The sequence below is a fragment of the Canis aureus genome, chromosome 33 (assembly GCF_053574225.1).
Source record: "Canis aureus isolate CA01 chromosome 33, VMU_Caureus_v.1.0, whole genome shotgun sequence".
In the NCBI taxonomy this organism is placed as follows: domain Eukaryota; kingdom Metazoa; phylum Chordata; class Mammalia; order Carnivora; family Canidae; genus Canis; species Canis aureus.
The window spans coordinates 2554773-2574524 of record NC_135643.1 but is presented as its reverse complement, the minus strand read 5'-3'; the positions used below and the strand labels follow the sequence as shown (position 1 = coordinate 2574524).

General features: G+C 40.5%; 2 protein-coding genes across 7 annotated transcripts in view; one reads left to right on the top strand and one right to left on the bottom strand.

Moving 5' to 3' along the window:
* MRPL1 (mitochondrial ribosomal protein L1) overlaps positions 1-3525 on the bottom strand; it is a 156481-nt gene extending 152956 nt beyond the window's left edge. The window contains exon 1 of the mRNA XM_077882610.1: positions 3215-3525. The gene's annotated coding sequence lies outside the window, so the exon portion shown is untranslated. The remainder of the gene's footprint in view (positions 1-3214) is intronic.
* Positions 3526-4190: 665 nt separating this feature from the next.
* Positions 4191-19752, top strand: part of CNOT6L (CCR4-NOT transcription complex subunit 6 like) — a 113673-nt gene continuing 98111 nt past the window's right edge. Inside the window, exon 1 of one of the 6 annotated variants that reach the window (XM_077882607.1) lies at positions 4191-4347. Coding sequence is in view for 1 of the 6 variants with exons in the window: in XM_077882603.1 (XP_077738729.1) it covers positions 4570-4574 (5 nt within the window). In the remaining 5 variants the exon portion in view is untranslated. The other 5 variants (XM_077882602.1, XM_077882603.1, XM_077882606.1 and 2 more) reach the window with 5 other exon arrangements.

Sequence of the window (19752 nt, the reverse complement as noted above, 5' to 3'; positions counted from 1 at the left end):
GGGGTGGAGATTCTGAATATTCAGGGATCAAGGAACTCGAAATGGGAAATATAGAAAGAGGAAGTAAGGGGGCACCAAGATGAACTTTGCCGACTTTGCTATTTTATCTGGAACTAACATATCATATGGCACACTATATAATGAGAGGAAAATGTTCATCTTTGGCCAGGGTGGTGGGATGGTCTTTGGTGTCATCCACAGTCATTCCTGAGAAAGGAACAAAGGGGAGGCTGATGGAAAGACAGGATGCCCTGTCAGGAGGTCTGGGAAGTAAAAATTCAAAATCATCTTGGTTAATAATTGTTTAAAAGTCATACTAATGAGTATCAGGTGAATTACATTTAATTATTTTACTAATTACATCTTACTAAATAACTTATATGTGATATTTTCTTTAACAATTATGTGGCTATTAATAGAAAAGTGTATTGAAATCAGTAAAATCAAGTTTAGTTGAATCTTTATCAAATAGTAATAATATTCTTAAATAAAAAACTTTAAACCTTTCCCTTTTGAGCGAGCTGTTCAACAGAATTTCAGAAAATAGATAAAACAACATAGTTCTCAGGGATCTTATAGATCCAGTTACACTTCTGACAGAAATAACATGTAGAGATCTGATTTACTCAGATCAAATATTAATTGCTAATTTGGAGAAGACACAGGTGGTCACTAGAACATCTAGAACATCAAGTACTTTTTTTTTTTTTAATTGGGAAGGAATGAACAATTTTGCAACAGTGCCAATAAATATAATTGTTGTTTCAGAAAAAATTGTACCTCACAGTATTGCTATTATCAATTTTGTCAAAAAGGCCTTACTTAAGCCAGAAGCTTTCAATTGGATAAATCACTTTTCTTTAAAGAGAGATTTTTATATTGTGTCATTTTTAATCTTATTAAAATTGAAATGTCTGATGAACATGAAAAATTCCCATGAAATGAGATGTCAAAACAGGTTACCATTTGGTTGCAAACTTTGATCTACTATAAAACTGCTTTTTAAAAATGGCTTAAATGCTAATTTTTTTTAGTGCTAGTGTTTTATTATTAGAATGTCTTTTGAATTGGAATCTTATGAGTTTTTAAGTATCAGCGAAGATTTAATTTCTCAGCATCTATACATCGCCAACTATTTGAAAATTATTTCTTTGATCTCTATCTCATAGCAAATGAGAAAAACAACAATCTGTGTTTTGGATAATACAGTTATATTCATTAATATAAAAAAGTTTTGCTTTCCTTTTGTTTGGTGAATCAATACATTTGCTATGGTATAAAGAGAACATTCCTGAGAATAGAGATTATTTAAACTTAACCTGGGGGTGCCTGGGTGGCTCAACGGTTTAGTGCCTACCTTCGGCATAAAGGGCCCAGGGCATGATCCTGGAGTCCTGGGATCGAGTCCCACATCGGGCTCCCTGCATGGAGCCTGCTTCTCCCTCTGCCTGTGTCTCTGCCTCTCTCTTTCTCTGTGTCTCTCATGAAGAAAAAAAAAAAAACAAAAAACTTAATCTGCATTTAATTTGCCTTTTTTTAAATAAACACCTACTGTTCTTAACTCTGAATATCACAATTACAATTATTCAATGGATTGTGATCGTTTACTATAGAAAATTTAAAGAGCAACAATGAACATCTCCCACATAAACCTGAGCTTCAGGACCAGCACATCACACCATTTACTATTAGCACTTCCTTATCAGCCACAAAGGCTATCCCTTCTTCCTTCGCCCTAGTCCTTACTCGCTAGTTAGCCTGTGAGAATGACAAGATATATGGCTCAAGTAAAAGGCCAGTACCATCAGCCTTATCCTCCTGGGTATTGTTGTGACTATTTATTTTGTATTACCTTTCATAATTTCATTTCTGGTTGCTCTGTGAGAATTTCCTGTTTAGAGTCTGTTTCCCCTACAACCATTGTGAGCTACTTAAGAATAGGGACTATATATGCTTATCTTTGTATTTCTGAGGCTAAATACAATGTCTGGAACATAATATCCTTCATAGATCATTATTATATACAAACAAAGAACTACAACTTTATATATCTATAGGTATTTGAATAAGCTTAAATCTTTGAGGATGTGCCATCATCACATTTATATTTTTCAGGTGTTTATTTTCCTATTTTCTTCAACAGTTGGTAGTGTTTCTCCTTGGGGGGTGGGGGGGTGGGGGGGAAGTGTGTGTCAAGGAGAAATGCTATGGCAAAAGGCCATTCAGGCAGGTTTACCATTCTGGGCTCCAGAAGTGACTTGTTTCTTTGTTGTTTACAAAGTCAGAGAGAACTATTCATATATACCAGTCTAGACTGAAGACAGTTGGGAATGAATGAGTGAGGCTTCTTTTAGGATCAAGGCCATTTTAACACCTATTACAGACGCTGGAACGCGACTGCTACACAGGGAAACAGAAACTTAACGCGGGTGGAAAACAAAGTAGTCCACAGTCCTCCGTCCTAAGGGGCTTCTTTACTCACTTTCTGGTGACAAAAATGAAAGAGGTGCAATTGTCCTTTTGCAATGATGGACTCTTAATATCTGATTAGTTCTGGCTAAATGATGGTGTGTGTGTACCATTCCTTTCCCCAGGAGATGAAGGCCTTTGGCATTCAATAATAAGGCCTAATTAATCGCAACCAACACAACGCGCTTAGTATGCTAAACACTACCCCTGTGTGGGGAAAAATACGCTAATAATCTACCCTTATGCTGCTTGTTTTAGTGCACAAGCCTGGAGCATGCACCGAGGGAGTGTGCAAAAGTGCAATAGCACTACTCTGCCTCTAGAGTCGGTATGTTTTGTTTTGTTTTTTGTTTTTTTGACCACCTACAGGTGGTAAAAAAGCAGAAGCCAACCCACAAAAACATAACTAGACCCGAGAAACTTAAAACGTCAAGGCCACCTTCGCCAAGCGAACATTAATCTTTCTCTACGTTTTGATGTTTTCGCTGAGGGGGCGGGGGGGGGGTGGTGGTCACAGCCAAACACACGTAGTTGTACCGCGAGAAGGGAGAATCAGGCGATGAGTAGGACGGGGATGATGGCGGAGCGTCAGAGGTTCCTCAGTTTACCTTTCGCGACACAACTTCCAGGTGTTTTGCGTTGAACCAACCAACCAACCAACCAACCAACAAAAACGCCCCATCGGAGATGTCAGGAAACCTTCTCCTTCCGTCACTTCACCTCACCTCACCTCCCCTCACCTCACCTCCCCTCACCTGACGTCTCGTTAGCTCCCGAGCAGCGCTTCCCGCTCAGGCCGCCTCAGGCCTGCGAGCGGCAAACGGCGCCGCGTCCGGCAGGAACACCGGGTGAGGGGGGTTCGCCGGCCTCCTCCGCAGCATGGCTCTGTGGACGTGGACGTGTGACGCCCCGCCAGTCCCCCCAGCTCCGCCGGCCGCTCGAGCCAAGAAAAGAGAGTAAAAAAGCGATAAGGGCAAAGGAGAAGACGGGTGAGCGCCCTGGCAGCCACGCGCGCAGGCGCGCCACGGCCCGCGGCGGGACCGGGGACCGGGGACCGGGGGGCGGGGCCGAGGCGCGGCGCTGGAGCTCCGCTCCCTCCCCTCCCCGCCCCTCCCCTCCCTCCCTCCCTCCTCTCCCCTCCCCCTCCCGCTCGCGCTCCCGCTCGCGCTCGCGCAGGGGAGTGTCTGAGCGCCGCCAGCCCCTCCACGTCAATCAACCCTCCTCCTCCTCCTCCTCCTCCTCCTCCTCCTCCTCCTCGCACTCTCCGCACCTTGTTATTAATCCCAATTCCGACCTCGCGCGGACGCCTCTCCCCGGCCCTCGGGGTTGTGAACGTGGGAGCGGGAGCGAAGGCACCGAAGGCACCGGAGCCTGGCGTCCCCGAGCGGCGGCGGCGGCAGCCTCGGGCCCGGCAGCGGCAGGCGCAGCAGCAAGCCCCGCGGCGGCAGCAGCCCCGGCGCCCGGAGGCCAAGGCCAAGGCCGGGCTCCGCGCCGCCCTCGGAGTAGCAGCCGCGGCGTGGGAGGGAGCTCGCTGCGGCGCTGGGCCGTCGCGTCGGGGGCCGCGGCCGCGGGGCCTCTCCTGGGCGCCCGGGGTCACCGTCCCGCCCCCCGCCCCCCGCCCGCCTCCCCGCTCCCGTCGGCCGCCCTCTCCGCCGCCGCCCCTGCCGTCCCTCAGGCGGCCCGGCCCGGCCCGCCCGCCCCGCGTCCCCTCCGGCCGGTGCCTCTCCCCCCGGCGGGCTGCCTGCATGTCTTTGCTGCCCTCAGCCCCGCCGCCACCGCCGCCGCCGCCTCCCCCGCCGCCGCAGCCCCAGCACCAGCAGCAGCCGCCCCGCCGCCGCCGCCGCCGCCGCCGCCCGGACCCCGGCGCGCTGAATGCAGGTGAGGGGGGGCGCGGGCCCTGCCGGTGGCGGCGGCGGCGCTGCGCGGCGCGGCGCGGCGCGGCGGGGCGGGCGGGAGCGAGGCCCGCCCGTGGGTGTTTGTGTTTGCGTCTGCGGCCGCGGCCCGGAGGGAAGCATCTGTGGGGCCGGGCGCGCGCGCCGCCGTGTCTCCCCTGCCGCGGGGAAATGGCTGCTGTTGCTCCGCCTGGGCCGGAGGAAGAGAATGAGGTAGAGTGTCTGCGCCTCGGAGGAGGGTCGATGTGGGGGACACGGAAGCGTCCCCGGGAGGTGAGGTGGGAGAGCGACGAGCGTGCGTGAGGCTGTGCGAGGTGAGGCTGTGGCGGGCGGGGAGGCGGCCCGAGGACCCGGGGCCAGTGGGCGTGTGTGGGGCCGGCGCTGGCGGCCCCGGGGTGCGGGGCGGGTTCCGTGTGTCCGGGACCCCCGAGGGGCGCCCCCTCCCCCGCCCCCCCGTTCCCCTCCCCCCTCTGTGGGCGCCGCGCGGGTGAAGCTGCTCGGCCGCGGCGGGCCCCGACCGGGCCGGACCGGACCGGGGACGCGAGTGTGTGCGCCGCCCGCGCGCGGCAGCCCAGGCCGGCTGAGCTGCGGGTCGGGGCCGCGCCGCTGCTCCCGGGCCCGGCAGGAAGCGCGCCGGCCTGCAGCGCGGCCTAACCGCCTCGGCGCCCGCCCGCCCGCCTCCCGGACGCCTCCCGGACGCCCCGGCCCGCGAGCACCCGGGGCGCTGCCTCGGGCCTGGGCAGGTGAGGAGGGTCGGAGGCGGGACGCGCGCACCGCCGTCGCCTCGGCCGCCTCCGCGTCTGCTGAGGAGAGAGGCGAAGGCTTATTTTGGCTCTGGAGCTGCAGGCTCTGCCCCTGCGGGCGGCGGGACCCGAGGGAAAGTGACTCAGAGCGGGGAATCTCGGGAACACTGGCTGCGGATGGAGATCCCTTCGCCCCGTCCCTCCGCGAAGGCCCGGTGGACCGACTGTGTACACGTTTTCAGTTTTCGTCGCACATATTTTCTCGTGGGGGACATGAGTGCGATTTTTAAGATAAAATTTTTTTTTTTTTTTTTTTCCCCCCGAGACGCGAGGGAAGAAATGGAAGCTGGCTTTCCTGTCCTGCGGTGTTGGTGGCATTGGATCGATTTTGTGCGTTTGAAATCGTTTTATCCTGCCTCCTAGGGGAAAGGCGTGCACACGCGGAACTGAGGAGGTTGGTGAGGAAGAGGAAGTTACTGTAGCTGTCATCGTCCCTAACTCGGCCTAGTTATCTTAGGCTGTTGAGATGGATTGTGTTCAGGGAGTTTAGCTGAGCCGTTTGTACACGTTGGAAGCACAGTATTACATTTTACTGCCTTACTGCTTCTACTTATCTATATTGCCGATCAGGATAGTCACGTACAAACAAACACGTCTCACGCACAATCTCCAAAACCTAGGTCAAGGAGCCTTTATGTTGTCTACCCAGGGTGTGTGTGTGCTCCGGGGAAGCTATTTTTGAGAGTGGTCTAAGCAAAGCGGAACTATGAAGATAAATCTGCCAATAGGTGTGCAGTGCGTTGTAGACCCAAATATAAATGGTATTTGAATGATTTATTTGCTTTGCTCCGCCCTCCTTCCGTTTGCATTTCGTAAGCTCATCTAGCTGAGACCCTGTGGATGAAGTCCTGATACAGATTTGATCTTTGCAGACCATGCTCTGTATGATGGCCGGGTAGCCCTGTTTCTAAAACTGGTCTCACAAATGTTCCAGGCCGTGCACTGGGAACAAGAGTGGAGGGAAGAATAGGAGTGGAGAGCTGTTTTCTGGGACCACTGCTGGAAAAACAACATGTGTAGTTGAGTGGAAAAAGGACTTGTTTTACCTCAGAACTCTGGCTGTGCCATTTTTCTTAGCTGTTTGACCTTAGCAAGTTACCGAATGTCTGTAAGTCTCTGTTTTTTTTGTTTTTTTTTTTTTTCCATTTGTAACGAGGAGATAATACCTTTATAGTAAGGTTGTCCTGAGGGTGGAATGAAAAAACATGTTTGGCACATAGTAGAGGCTTAGTTAAATATTCCTCCCGCAGCCCTGATTGTGGGCATTGAAAAACATGTGTAAGGACAAATACCCATTTGATAACTGAGAGCAATATTGTGTAATTGTAGGTTAAAAATCAAGGCAGTAGAACATTTCAGAGTCCTTTGATAATATATAAGGTATATATAAACTTTTAATGTTTTTTATGTCTTTCCTAGAAATAAGACTGTCATTAAAGTGGCCTAGTATATTAGTTTATAGAGACTGTCTAGTCATACTTTTTTTCCTCTGTATTTTTGAATAGGCCATCTCTCAGTTTTACTACTTTTATGATTCTGGCTATGTAGTTCTGGAAAAAATTGTACTGTATATAGCACATATACATTCCAATACAATCAAGCATTAAAATGGATCAAGAAACGAGAGTTTAGATTACTTTAACAGATTCATAAAGCATAAGTGCCAAAAAATTGCTATGTAATTCTTTGAGTTCATGTTGACTGATTTGGTAAACAAAAACTTCTTGGAATACATTCTTGGATGGTTTAGGGAAAAATCCTCAATCAACTTTGAATAATTTTCCATTTTTATTACTCTCTGTGGAGTAGTGAATGTGCTGTTCATTTATTTTTAATTGTGGTGGAGAAAAAAAAATGATGCAGAGTTTAAGGTAAAGGCAATGGAAAGGTTAAAGAAGGATTTTTTTTTCTTTTCTATCTTTTTAAAAATTATTTTGGTGAAGGCAGGATGAAGAGAATGTGAGGAGTTTCATTGGGTTAAGTTTGTAGTATGTCCATTTACTAAAGCCAGGTTTCCAAATTAGGCCTTATTTTTATTTATATCAGCAATGGTAAGCTTAAAAAAAAAGACACTTGTAAATCGCTGAAATTTTAACACTTTTGTGAAGGATAGTAGGGGCAACTTTATTAGAATGAGAAATGTCATGGTTTTGTTAAAGTATGTGTCTTATGGGCATGTCTGCATTTACAGTGGACAGAATTATCTGCCATATGGTTATATTTAAAGGAAGAATTCTTAAGAATTATAGATGATAATAAAATAAGTAAAGAAATACAGTGAAATAATAGATAATTTTTAATACTTTAAGAACAATAAAATAGAAAATTTTGTTTTAAACTACATAGACATTAGATGTTACAAAGTAGACATTATGAATCACAGTGTTTTAAAACAATGATTTTTTAATTTGGGAAAAGTGAGGAAAACATTTCTTTGTAATCATGAAAATATATTGAACTAAAATATTAAGACATGTGGACAGTAAATTTATTAACCGTGGAACTGCTCATGCTATCATTGTTTAAAGTAATTATGTTTCAACAAAATCAAGGTGGAAAATTGTTTAGATTTTAAAATTTAATGTTACTTAAATGGGCTTTTAAACAAGCTTTCCAAAATATCCCTTACAAATGTCTTTAATCAGGGGGAATTGAAATACTTAAGGCTTTGTGTATGTATTACTCTGGATAATGCTAATTAGGGCAATAAATACACCAGAATTTCAGTGGCTTAACACATGTAAGTTTGTATTTTGCTCACATGTAACAGTTCTGTGCAGGTGCTCCTGGTTAGCAGGCTTGTGGCTTTCCTCCATGTGGTATTTGAGGGACCCACACTCCTTACATCTATGGCTCTAGCATTCTTTAGGGACTTGGAGCCTTGCCTGTTACTTACAGGCCATTTTTTAAGAACTCCCAGACTTAAAGTGACAAACATCTGCCCACATTTGACTGGTGAGAATTTGTCATAGAGTCTTATTTGAATGCAAGGGGGAGGAGAATGTAGTCCCCAGATGGTGGTGGACAGCTTGGGGCATTTTATGATGTTGCTTTAGATGGTAGTGTGTATTTATGAAATTATGTCAAAAGGGTGAGTTATAATACTTAAAAATTGCTTTCCATCTTCCCAAAGAGTAAAATTGGGGCAGTTGGTAGGGGGGAGAGAAGGAAGGAGTTAAAGCTACAAAAGGAAGAAGAGCTCTCTCCTATGAAGAATGAATGACAAGTGAAATCTAGCTATTTAAAGATACAAATTTTACAGAGAACATAACAATTGGATTTTATAACCTTTAGTAACGTCTCTCCTTTACTATCTAATTATCTACTGTCATTGTAGTCTACTGGGTTCTGGCTGTTTGAGTTTTTCTCTTTGTACTTTGAAATCAGTTGACTTTGAATTTCAGTTCCTGGGTTACAGTTTCATGGGAACACAGTTTTGAATTTTTTACTTTCTCGTATTAGGATAAAATATTATTATTACTTTATACTTTAAGGAAATATTTAGGTGGACCTTACTATGTTTTATTGTTTACTATTGCTGTTTTTATAATTCTAAAGTCATTTTAATATATGTGAGACTTCACTCAGAACAATAAAATCATTGAATAAACAACAAAGATTTAATTATTAACTTGTGCTCATGGTTCATGATGAGAATACTACAACTTTCTTTGATTAACTGCACTAACAGTGAGCCTCTGGCATATTAAATGAATTTTATCTCTAGACAACTTTAATTTTAATTGAATCATAACTTATTTTTTTATTACCTAGGATTATTGTAATGTGAAACTTTAGCTCTATGTTCTCCTTCACTTATTTTATTATTTATTTATTTTTAAAGGTTTTATTTATTTATTCATGAGAGACACAGAGAGAGGCAGGGACACGGGCAGAGGGAGAAGTAGGCTCCCTGGGGGGAGCCCAATGTGAGACTCCGTCCCGGGACCCTGATAAGGACCTGAGCTGAAGGCAGATGCTTAACCACTGAGCCACCCAGGTCCCCCTCCTTCTCTTATTTTTATTCTAAACGGTTTGGTTAAGGATCTGAGAAGTCATATATATCTGTATTCCTCCAAGGAAGACTTTTGAGTAGTCTTGTTAATACCTCCATGGTACATATTTTTAATATTTTGCATTTTGAAAATTCAAGCCTTTTTTGGGGGCCCATTCTGAATCCATTATTATACTTGGTTCTAAAGTATGAAAGAAATAAAAGAAACCCTTGCAAAGCTTGTAGGTTATGAGGAAAGGAGATAAAACTTGTAATTTATTATTTCAAAGCAATGAATGAACAAGCCCAAGTCACTAACTACAGTATAAACCGCAGACATTCTGAAAGGGAATAACATGAAATAGAATGGTGGATGGGTCAGGGACTACTTAAAAAACTGAAAATATTTTTTGGGTAACAGCTTTTTTTTTTTCTTGTTAAGATTTTATTTATTTATTCATGAGAGACACAGAGAGAGAGAGGTAGGCAGAGACACAGGCAGAGGGAGAAGCTAGCTCCATGTAGGGAGCCTGATGCGGGACTCGATCCCGGGAGTCCAGGATCACGCCCTGGGTGGAAGGCAGGCTCTAAACCAGTGAGCCACCCAGGGATCCCAGGTAACAGCTTTTTTGAGATAGAATTCACTTACCATAGAAGTAGCCTATTTAAAATATGTAATTCAGTGATGTTTAGTATATTCATAGTAGTGCAGCCATCATCACAATTTTAGAACATTTAAATTACCTGAAATATAAATCCTATATTCTTTAAGGGTATTCCGCCCCCTTCTCCTATACCCTTACTTCTAGGCAATCGCTGATTTGCTTTCTGACTATATTTGCCTATTCTGAACATTTCACACAAATGGAATCTTAATGTAATATGTGGTCTTATTACAGGCTTATTTCACTTACCCTGTTTTCAAGGTTTCATCCATGTTGTAGTAATTCATCCTTTTTATGGCTGCATAATATGCCATTGTATGGATATACACTACATTTTGTTTATCAGCTAGTGGACATTTGGGTTATTTCTGTTACTTGGCTATTATAAGTAATTCCATTATGAACATTCATATACAAGTTTTTGTGTACATAGTTTCAGTTCTTTTGGGTAAATGCCTAGGAGTGGAATTGCTGGATCATATGCCTCTATGTTTATTTTCTCCTTCTTTTTTTTTTTTTTTTTAAAGATTTAATTTTATTTATTCATAGAGACAGAGAGAGAGAGGCAGAGACACAGGCAGAGGGAGAAGCAGGCACCACACAGAGAGCCTGACGTGGGACTCGATCCCGGGTCTCCAGGATCACGCCCTGGGCTGCAGGTGGCGCTAAACCACTGTGCCACCGGGGCTGGCCTATTTTCTCCTTCTTTATTAAAGATTTTATTTTTTAAGTAATCTCTATACCCCGTGTGGGACTCAGACTCAACCCTGAGATCAAGAGTTGCATGTTACACTGACCAAGCCAGCTAGGTGCCCCATGGTGCCTCTGTGTTTAAAGTTTTGAGGAACTTCTGTTTTCTAAAGCACCCTCACTGTTGCCTGTCCCTACCAGCAGTATATAAGGGCTCTAGCTTCTCTACTCCTTGCCAGCATTTGTTATCTTTTTGACCATAGGTCTCCTAGTGAGTGTTAGTATCTCATTGTGGTTTTGATTTGCATTTCTCTAAAGATGCTGAGTGTCTTTTCATTTGTTTTTTGCTATTTTTGTATATATTTGTTTTGAGAGATGTGTATTCAAATCCTTTGCCCACTTTTAAATGAACTATCTTTTGTTACTGAGTTGTAAGAGTCTTTTATATATTATAGATATAAGTATTATAGATACAAATATTTCCTGCAGCTTGTGAGTTACTCATACAGATCCTTGATGATGTCTTTTGAAGAATAAGTTTTAGATTTTGATGAAATCTTAATTTTTTATTGATTGTGCTTTTTGTCATATCTGAGAAACCATTTACTAATCTAAGGTCACAGAGATTTACTCTTGTTTTGTACTAAGAGTTTCTTAGTTTTGGTACTTACATTTAGATTTTTGATCCATTTTGAGTTAATTTCTGCATATGACCTGATATAGGGAGTCTAACATTGTTAGAGAGAGACAAACCATGAGAGACTCCTAACTCTGGGAAATGAACAAGGGGTAGTGGAAGGGGAGGCAGGCGGGGGGATGGGGCGACTGGGTTATGGGCCCTGAGGAGGGCACTTGATGGGATGAGCACTGGGTGTTATACCATATGTTGGGAAATTGAACTCCAATAAAAAAATACAGTAAAAAAAATTTCAGTATCACCTTGTCAATTTCTGTGAAGCCAGCTGGAATTTTGATAGGAATTGTGTTAAATCTGTAGATCAGTTTGGGGAGTGTTGCCATCTTAAGTATACTAAATCTTCCTATTCACAAACATGGGTTCTTTCCATTTATTTAGCTCTTCTTTGATTTCTTTCAGCAAGATTTTTTTGCAGTTTTCAGAGTCTTAAGTTTTATACTTATTTTGCTGCATTTATTCCTAAATATCTTATTCTTTTAGATGCTATTATAAATTGTTTTATTTTTGGGTTCATTGCAAGTGTATAAACATACAGTTGATTTTTGTCTATTGATTTTGTACCTTGCAACCTTACTGAACTTGTTTATTAGATCAATATTTTAGTTTGTTCCATAGCATTTTCTGTATAACAAAGGTCATGTTACTTGTGAAGATAGTTTTTACTTCTTTTCCAATCTGGATGTGTTATTTCATTTTCTTGTCTCATGGTCTTGGCTGAAATCTCCAGTACATTGTTGAAAAGTATCAAGAACAGATATCCTTGTCTTGTTCCTGATCTCAGGGGAAAGCATTCAGTCTTTCACTATTAAGTATGTTAGCTGTGGGGTTTTCATAGATGCTCTTTGTTAGGTTGAGGAAATTCTATTTCTAGTTTGTTGAGTGTTTCCTCTCATGAAGGGGTCCCTGGGGTGTTAGGGTTGAGTTGAGGGAAGTATGAAATATGGATTACAAAAGTGAAGATATCATGTCTAGTAATGAGTGTCAGGTAATGATGCTTTAACCTATTTGAGAAAGAGGAGCTAGCTTTCACCACCTTCTTTTCCCTCATTTCCTCCCCTCCCTACTCCTTTAATGTTCTCTAATTGCCTTCTCATTAATCCATGAACACATTAGGAGGCTCCTTAATCTTTCACTGAAGATTTTTTGAATAATTCAGGTTTCTTGAGTAGTGGAAAATGCTGTTTCTTTTGAAAAATAGTCAGTTAAGAACTGTGGGGATTTTTTTTTCCTGATTACATTGATAGCTAGAGTGGAGGGGGACACAGGAAGCAGAATACTAAATCATAAATGAGCTAACTATAGAATTAAAAAGATGGGAACACACTTTTGTGATTATTGAGGGTATTGTTAATTAAGAATTCCATATTTACTTGGGACTTGGTTATTACCTGACTTTTTCCCAAAATATTTCAGCATGAATGGTTTTGTTTTTGTAAGTTTTCTAAAAAACCTGATAACTTTATTAGGAAATTTTGCTCTGCAAAGTAAGCTTATGTTTCCTTTGTTTTTTTTTTTTTTAAGATTTTATTTATTTATTCATGAGAGAGACAGAGAGAGAGAGAGAGAGAGAGAGAGGTAGAGACACAGGTAGAGGGAGAAGCAGTCTCCATGCAGGGAGCCTGACCCGGGACTCGATTCCAGGTCTCCAGGATGAGGCCCTAGGCTGAAGGCGGCGCTAAACAGCTGAGTCACCCAGGCTGCCCAAGGTTATGTTTCACTTATGGTGATTGCCCTTTAAGTTTTGGAACTTAAATAGTGTTCCCATGCAGCTACATTCTGATGAAATTTTTTTTTTCTTTTTAAAGATTTTATTTTACTTAATCATGAGAGACACAGAACAGGAGAGAGAGGCAGAGACACAGGCAGAGGGAGAAGCAGACTCTATGCAGGGAGCCTGTCATGGGACTTGATCCCAGGACTCCAGGATCACGCCCTGAGCCAAAGGTGGCGCTAAACTCCTGGGCCACCAGGGCTGCCCAAAAAAATGTTTCAAAAAAAAAAAAATAAAAACAAAAACAAAAAAACCCACTTATTTTAGTCCATGTTATATGTCACAGAATTAAATAACTTTGGGCTTAGCCAAGAATCTTCTTGTTTACAAGTCAGGATTAGAAAGTGGTAATATATATATATATATATTTTTTTTTTGTATTCTCTTTTGTAGCAGGATACGTTCCAATTTTTTTTAGATCACATTAAAATCTCACTAGAAATAAAAATTTATTTTTAATTCTTTTGAAGAAATAAGTGCACTTTGCTGTGTGAGGGACTCATTGTTCATACTGAATAGATGCCAGGTATTTTGGGGCTTTCGTATTGTTAACAATAGAAATTGGTGACAACAAAGTAGAAGTTATAACACTTTATATTCCCTTACATTCATCTTTTGCAGAGAGAACCTCTCTCTGTAATCTTACAGTTTAGAATCTTTTTCTCTTCCCACATTACTTAAATAGATTCCCTAAATGAGTAACATAGATCAGAGTTATATAATACTAGTTACAAATACTACTAAGAGAACAGAACTAAATATAGGCTATACTAAACTGGAATGTCCCTTTATACAAAGACTTTCTTGAGATCTTTATGTATATATTCATTGCTGTCTGATCATAATGTTTATATTTAAAAGCAAAAAACTGGCAAGAGTATGTTCTGCTATAGGTTCATATTAGTGCAGTTTTCTGCAACTTACAGAATAATATGTTGTGAATAATGTACAGAATGATAATCTTGAAACAATATAAGAATTTTAATCACTTTAAAGTATTAGACTCTAAAGAAATATTAAGTTTCTATTGGCTATTAGCTATTTTATTCAGGGTTTGGAATATAATTTTTTTTTTAACTGGGAAATGGAACAGTTATTTATTGGACTACTGAGAACTAAGAACTATGAAAAGCCATACCCTTCTCTTTAAATATGTAATCTCAATTAGTTTTCATGAAAATCCTGTGAAGTAGAGTATGATCTTCACTCTAGAGGTAGGCAATAATGTGAGCCCTTGGATCCTTCACTTCCTAGCTCTTCGGAGAACTCCCTTTTCCATGTTTCAGTTTCCTCATCTGTAATAGGGAGATCATAGTTCTTACAGAGTTGTTCTGAGCATTAAATCAAGTAATACCTATAAAGTGCTTAGAATAGTATGTGGCACATCCATGATTTAAAAAACCTTAAAATTCAATATAAGTTAGCCATTACTGTTTCTTATTGCTAGGAACCATACAAGTAAATAACAAGTCTTAAATATTGGTGAAATCAATATTTAGAATAGGATCTGAAAAATTAAATAAATAAATAAATAAATAAATAAATAAATAAATAGAACAGGATGTGTTTGACTCCATAATACTTACCCTTTCACTACTTATACATATAAGGGATTTAAGCCCTGGTAAATAGCAAGTGTAAGCAGAATATGCTAACTGACAAAGACCATTTAAATGCTATAACATATAGAGTACATATGGGTTTGTAATCTACAGGGATAAGGAGGAAATAGAAGTTGATCTCTTTATGGTTAGGAGAAGAAAGAAAAGGAAAAGGTAGTGGAACATTGCAGCATCTTCCTTGCTTGTCCTCCCAGCAGCTCCTTTAACTTCTGTTCCATCGTCACCAGAGAAATCTTGCAAAATTCATTTGACATTGCTTCAATTCTCTCCTTAAAATCCTTCAATAGTAGTTACTATTTTTTGGTTGCTTACTATGTGCTAAGGACAGGAGTTGGTGTTTTATATAAAGGGCTTTATGTAGTAAATATCTTGGCCATGGGATTACATTATGATCTCTGTCCCGTATTCTTTGTTTTTTGTTGTTGTTGTTGTAGTTTTTTTTATTCTTTTAACAATCCTTTAAAAATTGGTACACCTGTGTGGCTTAGTGATTGAGTGTTTGCCTTCGGCTCAGGGAGTGATCCTGGAGTCCTGGAATCAAGTCCTGCATCGGGCTCCCTGTATGGAGCCTGCTTCTCTCTCTGCCTGTGTCTCTGTCTCTCTCTGTCATTCATGAATTTAAAAAAAAAAAAAAAAAAAGTAAGACCATTCATTGCTGGCAAGCCAAGCTATAGTTTGCTGACCTCTCTGCTAGGAGATTTACACAAAATTTTCTTAGAATCCTGGCAAAATTGATATTATTAATTTCTGTTTTATAGTTGAGGATACTGAAGCTCAGAGAGGCAAATTTGATGAAACTCACAAAGCAAGGAAATGACAGAGCTCAAATTCAGATTTAGGTCATTGGAATTCCTAAACCTGTGTACTTTCCAGGATATCCTGCTGTTCTTTATTTTAATTTTTTTTTTTTTAAGAAGGAAGTGGAGACTTCATAGGAGTATATGTAAGACCCATTATGATCTTGTCCTTGCGTACCTCTCCAGTTTTATCATTTTATTACATCTCTCTCCTGAACCTACCTATTCCTTAGGTTTGCCATACTGAATGACTTATAGCTTGGTTTATGGTTTTATATATACCTATAATACTTTGTGATCTCATTGATTTTTTTTGAATAATTCACCTTAGATTGCTCCTACTCTGAGAAATCTTACCTGATGACACTTGGTTGTTTGCTTTATGCTCTTTCAGCTTCCCTAGCATCTTGTGCATTCCTTTTATATAGCATTTACCATATTGTCTTGTATTTACCTGGTTTCTCTTTCTATTTTTCCATCAGACTGTTGAGTTTTTAAGAGCAGGGATATCTCACTTTGTAGCCCAAGTGTTTGCAGGGGTTAAACCCCTACTCGTATCAGTGTACTTAGTGTTTAGTATATATTAGGGACTTAGTTACTTTTACCAAACGAATAATCAAATGGCATTGCAAATGATAGAAATGACATCAACAAATAGGTAGTAGCAGAAAGGCAAATCCACATTCAAGTATGAGAGGGAAATTTGGTTAATTTCTGGTTAACTTCCAGAGCTTCAGTGGCAACCAGGAAGCTGATAAGGCATATTGGAACATGATTTTTTGGGATGGGTTTGAATGCCTAGGTAAGGAATTTTAGTTTTATCCTCCTATTGTTCACCTCTAGAGCAGCTAAGTGGTCTTTTACATCTATAAATTCAGGGTCTCATATTAATGTCTGAATTTTGTTATAATGTTTTAGACACTTCGTAAGACATAGAAATATATTACTTTTGATTAATAGTAATTGCAGATGTGGGTCTAGAATCCTGTAATTACAAATATGACTCTTAAACACACTGATAGCATTGAGTGATCTTGAGCATGTTGGTGGCAATTTGAAATAATTATTTAAGAATATCTGGTTGAAGTATGCAGAATCATTTGAGATCAGAATAGAAAGAGGGAGGCTCTTTTTTAAGGAGTTAAAATATGAAGTGCTAAGTCAAGACATAAATCTGTCAATCAGGGTAGCCACAGCTTTTAATAAGGTGACATTGGTGGATGGAAATGAAGGAAGAAGTCAGAATATGAAGGAAGAAGTCAGATGACTAAGAAATCAGAAGGGAGGGGGAGACAGATTGAATTCTGTGTTAAATTGATTAAAATTGGGATGATTTCTCTTTTTCCCCTGGATTTAGTCCCTAATTGCTTTATGCCTGAATAATTAGAATATCCTCATGATTTTGATGTCCTTTCCTACCTCTAATAGATAGGTGGTATATTTGGATATGGGTGGATTGTTTGATGGTATGGATCCTTTGGCAGCCTGGAGAAGGCCGCCATGGAGGCTTTTTAGAATAATGTGGTTTTTAAGGAGATTTTATTTATTTCATCATGAGACACACAGATACATAGGCAAAGGGAGAAGCAGCCTCCCTGCAGGGAGCCCGAGGCAGACGCTCAACCATTGAGCCACCTAGGCATCCCTAGAATAATGATTTTTAAGTGGATGAAAGAAAATAAGATTAAAAAGGAACCTGTTACATTAAAATACTAAAATGTAAAAAAAAAAGATTTGTGATATATTAATATATTAATGTATTTGCCTCTTTATCAGTGCATTTAAATTACAGGATCTAGTAGTGAATATAATAACTACCATAATTTTTAAAAAAGATTTTATTTATTTTTTCATGAGAGACACAGAGAGAGAGAGGCAGAGACATAGGCAGAGGGAGAAGCAGGCTCCATGCAGGGAGTCCGATGTGGGACTTGATCCTGGAACCCCAGGATCATGCCCTGAGCCAAAGGCAGACGCTCAACTGCTGAGCCACCCAGCCGTCCCAATAACTACCATAATTTTGAAGTAGTGGTACATACAGATGATATTTTGAGCTATCTGTAACAACTATCACGTGATAGGAAAATACAACACGTTAGTGACCAAAAATCATAGGTACTGCTAATGTTAGCTCTAATTGAAAGAGGTACTTAAATTTCTTTTTTTTTTTTTTTGAGGTACTTAATTTTCATTAGATATTAGTGAAAGTGGTGTTGTGATTTCTTTCCTATGCAAATTTATAGATTTCCTAAGGTTTATGGACCCTAGGTTAGTAATCTTTGCTTGTATTCTCTCCTGGTTTACATCTATTTTGTGTATTTTTGTCATACTACTGTCTTTTTTTTTTTTTCCACATGGCAATATTTTTTTAAGTCTGCTTTTGGAAATAACATCTGTTCCTTATATAAAAAATTATATTGAGGGATCCCTGGGTGGCGCAGCGGTTTGGTGCCTGCCTTTGGCCCAGGGCGTGATCCTGGAGACCCGGGATCGAAACCTACATCGGGCTCCCGGTGCATGGAGCCTGCTTCTCCCTCTGCCTGTGTCTCTGCCTCTCTCTCTCACTGTGTGCCTATCATAAATAAATAAAAATTAAAAAAAAATTATATTGAAAAGCATAATTTCCTGGTCATCTTATCTTACAGAGATCAAGACGGTTAGTAGTGTTGAACCATTGTCTGTTTCTGGGCAATAATATGTGCATATATACATACATAAATAGAATGATTCTATATGCTCTTTTTTATATTGCTTTCTGATTTAACCAGCATATTGTCATTTTTTCCATCAGTAGATATGCCTTATGCTTTTAAAAAATTGATAGCATTTTTTAAAAAGAGATCTCTATAGTATAAAAATCATGTTTATTTAATTTTTTAAAAAGATTATTCGACAGCACAAGCAGGGTAGAAGTAGGCAGAAGGAGAGGGAGAAGCAGGCTCCTCACTGAACAGAGAGCCTGATGTGGGGCTTGATCCCAGGGCCCTAGGATCCTGACCTGAGCCGAAGGCAGATGCTCGGCTGATGAGCCACTCAGGTGCCCCTCAAAAACCACTGTTTTCAAGTATACACTTTAGTGGTTTTAGTATTTCACTGTGTTGTGAACTACCACTATTATCTAATTTTAGAACATTTCCGTCACCCTCAAAAGAAACCTTAATCCCATTAGCAATTCCAGTTTGCCTATTTCTTCATCTACTGGCAACCACCAGTCTACTTTTTCTCTTATAATTTGCCTACTCCAGGCATTAAATATAAATGGAATTACACAATCTATGACTTTTTGTGTATGGCATCTTTCACTTAGCATAATGATTTTAAGATTATTTTGTGTTGTGGCATGTAATAGTACTTTGTAAGTTTTTATGGCTGAGTAATATGCTGTCATGGGCATATATTTTGTTCATCTGTTTATCAACTGATGGATATTTGGGTTTCCGTTTTTTGGCTATTACACATAGTCCTGCTATGAACATTCATGTACAAATTTTTGTGTGGACATATGTTTTCAGTTCTCTTGGGTATAAACCTAACAGTGTAATTACTGGATCATATGGCAGTTCTTTTTCAATTTTTGGAAAATTGACAAACTTTCACAACAGCAGCATCATTTCACATTTCTACATATTATGCTTTCTAATGTCTGGATTGTAATTCAATTTATTGATATGCTACAATTCAATCCCCTACTGATGGGCAATTAATTTCCTTTGACAATTATCAACATTAATGCAAGGAAAAGATTCATATATGCACTTTACACTTATTTATTTATATTTATGTATTTTTAATGGGGGGGGTACAGAAGGAAAGGGAGAGAGAATCTTAAGCAGGTTCCACACTGGGTGTGGGCTTGATCTCACAGCCCTGAGATCATGACCTGTGCCTAAATCAAGAGTCAGATGCTCAACTGACTGAGCCACCCAGGCTCCCTCTATCACAGTTTTTTAAAGGATGAATTTCTAGAAGTGGACTTGCTGGATTAAAATGATTACACATTTAAAATATTGATACATCATGTTGGGTTATCCTTTAGAAATGTATAAAATTATATTCTTGTCAACTGCATGATGGGTACCTATTTTCCCAAACTCTTATTTACATTATTAATCTTAGCCATTCCGATAATAAAGTCATATGTTTTTTAAAATTTGCAATTATTTGATAGGGGAGTTATTTTTTTTCACTTTTTTTGGCCAGTCTTTTGTAATTTGCTTGATCATGACCTAACTTTACTCCCAATTTTTCTATTGGGGTGTTTACATTTTTTTCTTATTGATTTGTGAAAGTTGTTTTTATTTTAGAAACATTACCTCATTCTCTATTATAAGTATTAGATACTTTGCTCCCCT